The 12,133-nt window shown below is 36.2% G+C and overlaps 1 protein-coding gene across 2 annotated transcripts in view; it reads left to right on the top strand.

The window, feature by feature from the left end:
* TLCD4 (TLC domain containing 4) overlaps nt 1–12,133 on the top strand; it is an 80,432-nt gene that overhangs the window by 20,265 nt on the left and 48,034 nt on the right. The window contains exons 2-3 of one of the 2 annotated variants that reach the window (XM_020999468.2): nt 6,505–6,583; nt 6,968–7,127. In XM_020999468.2, coding sequence (XP_020855127.1) covers nt 6,979–7,127 — 149 coding nt within the window. In that variant the 5' untranslated portion in view covers nt 6,505–6,583; nt 6,968–6,978. Of the gene's footprint in view, nt 1–6,504; nt 6,588–6,967; nt 7,128–12,133 lie in introns of both variants that reach the window. The other variant, XM_020999476.2, reaches the window with a different exon arrangement.

The raw sequence follows: 12,133 nt of genomic DNA, 5'->3' as shown, positions 1-12,133 counted from the left end.
TGAGCAGCAGTAGGATAAAGTGGTGAAGGATTCAGTAACAGAGCTGTGTAGAGTTGAGTTGGCTAATGTTCATATTGGGATTGGAAAGGGGGGACAATGAAGTTAAAGCAAGAGGTAATGACCTGAGAAAGTACTGAGGATTTGGAAATATTGGAGGTTATGATGGGGATGATTGTTGGTTTAGAAGCAGTGAGGGATATGAAGCAATAGAATGATAGGAAGTTATGATCATATAGGGAAATTCCAGAGTTTTTGATCAAGGAAATGGAATATTTGGGGGAGGTAGAATGGAAGAATAGGTCCTGGGATTTGAGGAGGTTGAAGAACTTGGAGGTTAGGGTGGTTGAGGACGCCTTAGCATCAGTGTTGAAGGCTACCAGGTTAAGGGCTTTTAGAGGAGAGCAGAACTGTGAGCCAGGGGTTGAATTCCTTGAGATGTGTCAGAAGGGCCTAGAGTAGGGGTAGGGAACCTGCAACTTCAAGGCCACATGTGGCCTTCTGGGTCCTTGCGTCCGGCCTTTTGACTGAGTCCAAGTTTTACAGAATAAATCCTTTTATTAAGGGGATTTGTTCCGTGAAGTTTGGATTCAGTCAAAGGGCCACACTTGAGAACCTAGAAGGCCACCTGTGGCCTTGAGGCTGCAGGTTCTCCACCCCCAGCTAAAGGTTGGTTGACAACAGCCACCATGCTCTATATAGGATACAAAATGTTAATAGAATAGAGCAGCAGAGGTCGCTGAATGATGGAAGAAAATTGGGAGTTGTAGTGTTATATATGGAGCATTCCAACTCTTTCTTCAGGACCAGGATCTTGGGGGTGTGAGGGGAGGTAGAGCCAGGGCAAGAGAAGATGGCTTGGGATGCAGTGAGAGCAAGGAAGTGGAAGGACTATGAGAAGAACAGGTCTGTAAGGAAGGGCAGTTTGCTCATCATGGAATAGGAATTACAGCAGGCATAGTGGAAGGGGTGGGCAGATTTAAAGTGGGTCACAGGTAAGATAGGTTTAAGAAAGGTGATGATGAGACAGTGGGAGGTATAGGGTAAGAATAATTTACTTCTTAGTGTCTGGTGAGTAATCCAGAGATAGGGAGAGTAACAAGATAGAGAGAGTAACTGTAGGGGTTCTACATAGATGGGTGGGAGTGAGTGGCAGGTGAATTGGGACACGCTATCTTCACAGAATGGTGTGGGTGGCAGGTGAATTGGAACACTGAGTTTTCACAGAATGGTATTATAGGTAACAGGTGAATTGGGACACGCTATCTTCACAGAATGGTGTGGGTGGCAGGTGAATTGGAACACTGAGTTTTCACAGAATGGTATTATAGGTAACAGGTGAATTGGGACACGCTATCTTCACAGAATGGTGTGGGTGGCAGGTGAATTGGAACACTGAGTTTTCACAGAATGGTATTATAGGTAACAGGTGAATTGGGACACGCTATCTTCACAGAACGGTGTGGGTGGCAGGTGAATTGGAACACTGAGTTTTCACAGAATGGTATTATAGGTAACAGGTGAATTGGGACACGCTATCTTCACAGAATGGTGTGGGTGGCAGGTGAATTGGAACACTGAGTTTTCACAGAATGGTATTATAGGTAACAGGTGAATTGGGACACGCTATCTTCACAGAATGGTGTGGGTGGCAGGTGAATTGGAACACTGAGTTTTCACAGAATGGTATTATAGGTAACAGGTGAATTGGGACACACTATCTTCACAGAATGGTGTGGGTGGCAGGTGAATTGGAACACTGAGTTTTCACAGAATTATATTGTAGGTGACAGGTGAATTGAGACACTCTGGGTCTTCACAGAATGGTGTCCTGGGCAAGGTCAGCAAGTATTTCTTACATGCCTACTACATGCCATGTACTGTGCTAAGCACTGGGAATTGGTTCAAAGAAAAGGAGAATCCCTGCTCTCATGGAGCTTACAGTCTAATGGGGGAAACGACATATAAAGAACTATGTGCAAACAAGATATATGCAGGGTAAATTGAGGATAATCACGAAGGGAAGGCACTAGCATTAAGGGGGTTTTGGAGAAGCTTCTTGTGGAAGTGGACCTTTAATTGGCACTTGAAGGAAACGAGGAGATGGAGATGAAGAGGGAGAGGATTCCAGGCTTGGGGGACAGCCATTGAAAATACCCAGAGTCAAGAGACAGAGGATGCTGTTCAAGGAATAGCAAAGAGACCAGTATCACTGGATCAGAGCACTTTGGGTAGAGTAGGGTGTGAGAAGGCAGGAAGGGTAGGAAGGGGCCGGATTATAAAGAGCTTCAGAAGTCAAACAGGGCTTTAGATTTGATCCTGGAGGCAATAGAGAGCCAGTGGAGTTTATTGAGTTGGGGAGAGTGGTGGCAGGGTCAGTCCAGCCCTTCGGAAGATCATGTGGACAGCTGAGTGTATTGAAGTAGGGAGACCTTACCCTGTGTGATCCTCCTGACTAGGTAGAGACAGGGTGGGTGATTGTGATAGTAGACTGACCCATAGATCGAGTTGGAAGGAGCCTCAAAGGCCATATACTACCTAAGGGGGTTCAACTCTTTATTTTACAGATGGAGAAACTAAGGCCCAGAGATGTTAAGTTAACTTGCCCAAGGTTATATAGGATCAGGGGCAGCATTTGAAGTCCTTTGACTCCAGAGCCAGTATTCTTTGATCATCCAGAGATAGAATGTGTTCCATGAAGAGTTTTCAATCTTTTAATCTGGTAGACCTCTTATTTATGATAATTTACTCACTACAGCAGACTTGTTTATATATGTATGTACACACATATTTAAAAGGCAAAAAAGGAGAAAGCATACTATTAATAATAATTGAGTTTTACATATCTCTGTCAGGTTTGCAAAGTATCTTATAAACATCTATCCCATTAGATTCTTCCAACATTCTTTTGAGACAGATTCTTGAGGATTTTATCCCCATTTTACAGATGAGGAACGTGAGGCTTAGAAAGGTTAAACTATTTGCTCATAGTTTCAGAGTTTAAATCCATGTCTCTTCTGACTCTAAATCTGGCATATACTGTTTATCTTCTCATCTGATTGTTGTTGAAGAATCTAAACTTTTCTACTTAAATTTTACAAACCCTCAGTTAAACAACTAGAAATATACCTATGTAAAAACCCAGATTAAAGAAATAAATTAGGAGGAAATTGTTTCTTCATGTGAATATGTTGTCTTAAAGCAGGGGTTCTTAGCCTTTTTTGAGTTATGAATCCATTTTGTAGTCTGGTAAAGCCTTCTCAGAATAATGTTTTTAAATGAATAAAATGAAATACTACTAAAGATTTCAGAGGAAACCAATTATTTTGAAATATCATTATTAACATTTTTTTTTAAAGGTTAATAGACCAGGATAAGGATCCTTGTCTTAAAGAAATTCCTAACAGGTTTCATAGTAAGGGCCATTTATGTCCAGATCTCCCCTTAGTTCCATTCAGCAAATACTTATTAAGCACCATGCTATATGGAAGGCACTGTACTTACATATTAGAAATCCAGAAACAAAACTGGCCCTTCCACTTTAAGGGGGATATGACTTCTCCATGCATTCCTCAAGGTAGGGCATGATAGATTTAAAGGAGAGATCCATTTCATTGGCATCTCTTTCCAAATGTTTTAACTTTTGTTGGGGAGTAAAGAGAAAAAAATTGAGTGTTAGGGACTTTGCCAGTGCAATACCAATCAGAAATGCAGTTTAATTCAGCAGACTTTGGGGGCATTTACTTCATGTAAAACACTGTACTGGGAGTTGTAGAAATTACAGTGATGAAGACAATTCCCTGTTCTCATGAAACTTTCAGCCTAGCAGGGGATCTAGCAGGTATGCAGACAAATAGATTGCAAAACAGAATGTGACAGGTGCTTGTGAAGCACAAAATGCTATAAAATTTCAGAGAAATGAAATAATTTTTAGAAGAGGAAGGCTTCATGGAGCTTCCTAAATCATTTCCACTTCCTAAAGTCCATTCTCCAAACTGTTTTTCAAACAGCTGCCAAAATGTTTCTAAAACATATGTATGAACAGAGTCAGTGCCCTGCTCAGAAATAATATTTCTTATTACCTAGAAGATAAAATACTAACTCCTTAGCCTTACCTAGCAGTGTCTCCACCAGGTGGCTCCAGCCTTATTTTACTCTATTCCCTAGTCTATTAGCTTTTCATCACTGTTGTCCTCCATTCTCTTGCCTCCGAGCATTTTCATGTGCTTCCTTGTTATGTGCTGTCTCCGTATTTCTTCTGCCTGTTGAAAACTTTCTTTTCAAGGTCTAGCTCATGTCCTTCCTCCATGTGACCTTCCTTGATCCATCCAAAAGTGATTTCTCCTTCCTCAAAATTTCTCAGCACTTTCTATTTTCTTTTATTCTTTTTTATCTTATTTGTATATGCATATGTATGTTGTATTATCCCTATTAAAATATAAGTACCTTGAAGGAGAGTGTCATTTTTCATCTCTATACCCAAAGGTAGAAGGCATTTCTTGCTTGGAACTAAATCTGTGAAGTTAGAAAGCTTAGGGTATAGTCAAGGAACAGTAGAAAATGACAGGATATCTTTTTGTGGTCGAGATATGGGCTTGACCTTTCCTCTGGATTTGGGAGCAATAGAGTAAATGGACCCAGAATTATAGAATCTGAGTAGGAGGGAATCTAATTGTCATTTAGTCCAGTTGTTGAATAGTAATCCCCTCTACAACATTCTCGATAAATGGTCATCTAACCTTTACTTGAAGTCTTCCATTGATGAAGAACCCCTGCTTCATGAGGCATCCTATTCCACCTGAATATTTTCCTTATATTGAACTTAAATTTGCCTCACTTCAACTCCTACAAACTATTCTATTTCTGCCCTCTTGGGTTAAGGAGAACAATTCAATTAAATTTAATAAGCAATTATTAAACACCCACTATGGACAGGGCAATATGCAACGTCACTGAGGACAAACAAAAACGAGACAACTCCTACCCAAAGGGAATTTACATTCTCTTTATACACCAAATGAACAGAGCACTAATAATGGGGAGGGAAGCTAGAACAATCCTGATGAGAACTGGGCTGAGCCTTGAACGATTCAAGACCTTGGAGATCTAAGAGGTAGAGATAAGGAGGTGTTGCATGCCAGGTGTAGGGGGCAGCTTCTGAAAAGGCAAAAAGGAGGAAGATGAAATGTCACCCATGAAGAGTAGCAGGTAAGGCCAATTGGCGTGTAATATGTACTTAGTGGAATAGCATGGATTAGGATTATAGAAGTATATGCAAAAGAAATCTATTCAGAATATTCTTAATTCCACCAACAGTATGTTAGTGTATCTATTGTCCTACATCTTTCTTACATTGTTTCTCTTTTTGGTCATCTTTGCCAGTCTTAATTATATTTACTGTATTTCTGATTTTTCATAGAACTACAGCGATCAAATGGAGTTCTTGTGCATATTAATGACACTTTCTAAAGGAGATTCAAATAGAATGGGCACATGTAGTTTTAAAAAATCATTAATTGTAAATCTTTTAAAAATATGAAGTTTGGCATCTAATATAAGACAATGTTGTGACTTGGAAAGGAAAAGTTCTTAATGTTGGGTACTTGTCTTCTGTTAGAATAGCTAAATTAAAAGTTCCTACAATAGCTAATGTTACAAGATGTCTGCTTTAAAATATCTTTTTAGTAATGTGTTTTTCAAAAGCAAACCAATATGGAACAAATAATGACAGTATATATTAAATTTTAGTAAAAATAAATGAGTAATAAACTGAATGGACTCTCACTGCAAAGGATTTTAATATCAGATTTTAAGAAACAAAGTACAAAAAATGAATAAAGAAAGAATTCATTACAGACACAGGAAAACAGTTGTATGGATAGCAAATTTTCATTATGGTGTTCGAGTAGAAGAGGATAAAGTTATGTTATTGCTGAAGTATTCTGTGACCTATTTTCACTGGAGAATTGCCTTCAATAGATGACTTTAACTTTAATTTTTCTCATTAGGCAGTGGGAAATTTATACTGATTAATTTTCTTTTCATCTGGGTTCAGCTTTATCAAAGAGAGAGCCCTAAAACTACTTTTCTGCTGAGTACCAAAACCATGCTTCATTCCATTCTGTGGTCTGAATGTTATTAAAGTTTTTAGGAGCTAAATGAATTTAATATCATCATAGAAACATTTTAAAAATTGTATGTGTTTGTGTGTAATATTCCTTTATCTTCTGATCTAATTTTTATCATCTGAAACAATTTTGCCATTTTGGGGAGAAAATTACATGGAAAAATTTTTTAGGCATAACATTCATATTACTGTAGAATAAGTTTAAAATTAAGGTACTACTTTGAACAGAATTAGTAATTTTCAAATTAAATATAATTTGTATGTTACATTGATCTCTTGGTATTTAATATACATTTTATTTTATATTTAATACCTTTTATTCTGTTAGACATTATTTTTCTTGTTGTTTAAACTCTTTTTTTTTTGGTTTGCACTTGTAGGTGAAGGCTAATTTCTATTCCAATGTGGGAGTATGAATTGAGAAATCAGAAAAGTGCTCAAAGGATAACTGTGGTTGTGGTGGGTGAGTTTTTATAATAATAGCAATTATAAAAATGAAATTAGATAATTTTTAATGTGGCTATGTTGAAATTGGCCCCTAATGTTTTAACTAACGTTAAGAAAATCCTTATTTAGATATTCTTTTGAAGATAATTTTTTAAAACGTTTCTAGTATAAATGTAAATGTAAGACTTGACAGACTAGCTAGTAGACAGTAAGAAAAACAGCCAAATCCCTTAAACGTCCCATCACTTCTTCATATTTTGTTATTGCACTAAATTACTTAAAATTATTTCTCAGCATAAAACCATAGACTTGACTTTAAACATTTAAACTTTAAACAAAAACTCTTAATTCTAGAAACAGTTCATAGGAATAATTATCCACTTCTTCTCTTAACAGATTGAAGAAACATGGATTTCTACAGCATTATTGGCATTGTTTTTACCAGTTTTCTCATGTTTCAACTTCTTTTCCATGTTGTAAGTTCTTGGTTTTCAGCACAAGTAACCTCAGGTTTTAACAAACTAAGCACCCAAAAGAAGATTGAATGGAACTCAAGGTAAAGTTTCTAAAACTAAGTAATATAGGAGAATATTAAGTCACAACTCCCAGAAAACTTGACATCAGACTATAGCCATATGGTCACTTGAAACCAAAATATTTTGAAATATTATTTTCTTTAGATTTTGTTATATATGCTTTAGATTAAACTCAGTTTATTTTTGATCAGATTATATTAAAAAATTCCACAAAAACAAAAGGAATCAATTAATATTTATGAAAAGGAAGCAGAAAGTGAACTACATAAATCATGTTAAAAATGCTTTCTTCATTGAAAGATGTATAAGAAAGAAAATTACTTTTTAATGAGTTTTGGTTTGACTCATATAAAATATTATGGTTCTAAAGCATCTCAGCTTACTACAGTGCTTTGTACACAGTAGGTACTCAATAGCTACCTTTTCAAACATTCATTTCTTTGTAACTTCAGTTTTTACCATGCTGTCACTACAGGAATATGATGTACTTTGTATTATTTAGATAAAAGTAATACTTAGGATAAAATTATTTCTAAAATTTCCCTTTTTGGGGAATGGGAAAGAGGGCAGCAGAAAATTACCGTTTGATACTAAGTTCGAAGAATGTTTGCCAAAAGTCCAGGTTCTTCTGAGAGAACAGTTAAGTATTTGAGCTGAAGCTTTGATCTTTATTCTGATTAGAGATCAAAAACTTCTAGTCTGTATTCATTATCTTTCCTTACAACTGCTTTGAGAAAAATACATACCTTTAAAAAAGAGTTATAGTTTATGTAGGTATTTCATACATGCTGTCTGTATGGAATAAGCATTTTTTTGAGTCTGGTAGAACAGCAATTAAAGGCAGAATTTGCTTTCTTTCAGAATTATAAGTTAGATTTTAAATATTTTTTATACATAGAATTATAGAATGGGAATATTGCTTCTCTTACCCTCCCTACCGCTTCCACCCCCCTAAAAAAAAAAAAAGAAAAGAAAAGTGAAGGTCTCTTAAAATTGACTACTAGGCTATGGCGACATTTTTTGAGAGATGTTTTAATAAAAATATGAGGTCAAATAAATCATAAATATTTATATAAAGTAAAAATTTCAAATGCAAATAAAGAATGGTGTTGGGTATATTAACACAGCAAACATCAAAATCTGTTGAATTCACGGAGCTATCTCAGTAAAAATGAAGAACATCAAAGAACCAAATAAATTGAAACATTGTTGCAAAAAATAAACATCTGAACATTTTCTAGTGAAAGCATGGTTATGTTGAGCAAACCCTTGCTTGTATATCTACCTTTTGCCCTCAAATGTGTTCTGTTTTTTCATCTTAGTAAGTAACTGATGATTGTGTTACTTTGACTGATAACTTAATTTCTTTGCATCTCTGTTGTGTTCGTGTAGCATGTGGGTAATATTACATCTGCCTTAAGTAGTTATGAAGAACACGCTTGGTTAACCTTAAAGGCAACAAGCATTTATTAAGCACCTACTGTATACTGCACTGTGCTAAGTGCTAGATTAAACATGTTAATATTATTGTTCAGCACATATTTATTAAGCTTACGTGTGCTTTTGGGGGAAGAAAAGATGTGGATTTTAAATAAGACGGGTTCTTCTTGCCTTTGTATCTGGAATGCATTTCCCTCTACCCTCTTAAACTTCCAAGTTTCCCTCAAAGCTGAGCTCAAGTGCAACCTTCTTCAAGGCATTTCCTGATTCCACCCTCCCTGGTCCCCAGCTGCTAGTGTTTCATCCTCTATACAGTCCTTAAATATATTTTCATGTATTCTTGTTATATATGCATGGGTTGTCTTTCCCTCTCCTCCCCTGAGAATGTAATCTCCTTGAGGACATCCAATGTTGAACTGTTTGGTTTTTGTCTTTGCATATTGAGTACCAGCACAGTTAATGCCTGGCACATGTAGTTAATAAAGCTTTAAGAGTCATTAAGCTTGAGTCTAGTAAGAGGCAGACACTAGTAAGCATGTATAGCTAATACATAATATTACTTAAGTGCATCAGAAAGAAATATAAAACCCTGAGTACTTCAGGTAACTACGACAAGTTAAGGATCAGTCACTCAGCTGCTTCAGTGGAAGAACTGTTGTAGTTATTTCGGCTATACTGTTGAAATCTCATGCTTGGATCAGAATACTCCTCCTCCCTCATAAAAGGTGTGTGTGCCTCATTCAGTACTGATAGCTTACCACTCCTTTTCAGAAAGGCAAGAAACATGCTCCACTGCTGGACTTGGAAAATCAATGCTTGGTCACAGTATTGATCAAGTTTTCAGTAATTTTTACCCTTTACATAATTGATCATAAAATCAATTATTCATCAAACATTTATTAAGTATCTGCTATGGGCCAGGCACTGAGCTAGGCACTAAAGATAGTAATATAAATTTGAAACAAACCTTGCCCTCAAGAATAGTATATTCCAGTAGAATATAGTATTCACATATAAGGACATATAGGATATATACAAAATAAATAAGGATGGAGGGATACTAGTAACTGGGTAAATTAAGAAAGACTTCTGGAAGAAGTGGGTGCTTGAACTGGTAATGGAAGGGATAGCACACTACTAACTGGTAGGAATCAGTGAAGGTATCGCTGAGTAAGTAGCACCTGATAGGAGCTTTAAAAGGAACACTAAGATGCTTAGAGGCAGAGATAAGATGGAATTTCATTCCAAGTTTGAAGAGTGGCTCTTGTATGAATAGATGAAACTGGTAGGTAAAGCATTGAATACAGGGGAATATTAGTCCAATATGGAGGAATGTAGAGTTCATGAAGAGAAGTAGTCAGAAGTACAGCCCTTGATAGATTGAAACTAGAATGTAGAAGGCATTAAATGCCACACTGATGAATTTGTATTTTATTCTAGAGACATGGAGGAGACAATAAAGTTTTTTGAACTGGGAATAATGTATTTTCCTGGTTCTGTTTCACCTGCATCAGTTCATGTAGTTCTTCCCAAGTTTTTCCAAACTCCTCATAGTTGTGATTCCATGGTATTTTGTTTCATTCACATGCCACAATTTGTTAAGCCATTCCAGAGTCAATGGGTACTTACTTTCCTTTTAATTTTTTGCTTCTATGAAATGGGCTACTGTATTTTTGTATATTAGGGAACTCTCTGTCCTTGACCTACTTAGGGTAGGTACCTAGATATAGTACCATTACATGTATCATTTAGTGACTTTTAAAATTATTATTCCAAATTGTTTCCCAGAATGATTGGTTCACTTCACAGCCCCACAGAGAGTGTATTAGTTTGTCTTTCTCTTTTCAGTTGTAGTCATCTTGGCTCATCTGGTGTGGATGAGGTGAAGTCTCAGAAATGATTAATTTGTATTTCTCTTATTACTAGTGATTTTGAGCATTCTTTCATAGACTTACTGATAGCTCACATTTCTTCTTTTGAAAAAACTGTATTGGGGCAGCTAGGTGGTGCAGTGGATAGAGCTCCAGCCTTGGAGTCAGGAGGACCTGAGTTCAGATCTGGCCTTAGACCAAACACTTAACAATTACTGGCTGTGTGATCCTGGGCAAGTCACTTAGCCCCAATTGCCTTAAAAAAAATGAAAAAACTGTATCCTTTGACACCTTACCTCTAGACCTTCTCTTCTTTTTCCCAGAGTAGCAAAAGTAATAATTGTTGATATTTATATAGCACTTTGCAAAGCACTTTTACATACATTATCTCAGCTGATGTTCACAACGTGTACCATAGATATTATAATCCCTATTTTGTGATGAGGAAACCAAGGTCTCAGAGAAGTTAAGTAACTTGTTCATAGTCACACAGCTAGTAAATAGTATTCAACCTAATGTCTTACCTGACTCCAAATCCAGCGTTCTTTCTACTAGGGAGTGCTACCCCAAAATGGAGTTTTCATAGTGGCAAAATGAAGAATTGAGCAAAAAATGGAAAAATACCTGGGACAGGAGGTAGAAAGTAGAATCACATTCCTGTAGCCCATGGATTGACTGATTTAATGGTTTCTGGGCATTCTGTGTATTAGTAACTAATGTTACATAACTTAAAACAAGGCAAAAGCAGCAGTCACTGACCAGTCACCTGTCACTATTGTATAATTGAAAAATAGGTCTCCCAAGAAATCTCAAAAGAGAAGCTGTCTCTATAACAGTAGTTCCAAGTTGGGGGTGATTCCTACCTCCTGAAACTCACCGGGTTTGGCCTTTCCCTATTGCACAGTTTTCCTACTAATTTGGAGAGAATAAATTAATATAATACGTGCTGATGTTTCCTCACAATCAGAGATTGCCTAAAAGTCTGTGAACCCTGGATGTTCTGAGTCACTTAGGGAGGTATAGAAAAATCTCCACCAGAAAACATTAATTTGAGTGGTTATAATTGCAATTGAGTCATTAAGCTTAATTGTTGCTCTTACATAAAAGATAAGAATTATAGGTATTATTTGCCACAATAATGTAATTTATTTCTCCTTCCTTTATTCACTTAGTTCCAGCATTAGCCAGATGGACACACTTAGCATGGAGAATCCTGCTGTGCTGAATTACTCATGATTTATTTTTTTATTTGCTGGTCTACTAATTAAGCTGCTGCCTTTGCCTTGTTTTAGATTATGCAATTTTAGTTGTTAATAAACGGACTACCTAAAAATGAGTAAATCTCTAACTTCTAAACTGCCATTCTGATGTGATTATTAATTATCTCTTCAAAAACATTTTACAGATAAATTTAGTATGCTAAATAAAGTTTAAAAGTGAAAAACATATTTTATGTTACTGTATATTTTATCATTCCTTCTAAACAAAAAGGCATTTGAATTACATGTGCCAGGAATTGCTTATAAAGTGACCTATGGCACTTCACAAAGATGTTTCTGAAGGTATGTGAAATGATAAGTTATAGAATTATATTTTAGGATATGCTTTACAATACAGAATAATTGGTACAGTATACAATATTTGCTCCTATTGTTCAGTGGGATATAGTATTTGTTTTTGACAAACAGAAAACCAAAGATAAACCTGGAAATTAT

This window comes from Phascolarctos cinereus, unplaced genomic scaffold (assembly GCF_003287225.1).
Source record: "Phascolarctos cinereus isolate Bilbo 61053 unplaced genomic scaffold, phaCin_HiC Scaffold_5;HRSCAF=322, whole genome shotgun sequence".
NCBI lineage: Eukaryota > Metazoa > Chordata > Mammalia > Diprotodontia > Phascolarctidae > Phascolarctos > Phascolarctos cinereus.
This window is presented reverse-complemented; position numbering and strand designations above follow the sequence as displayed.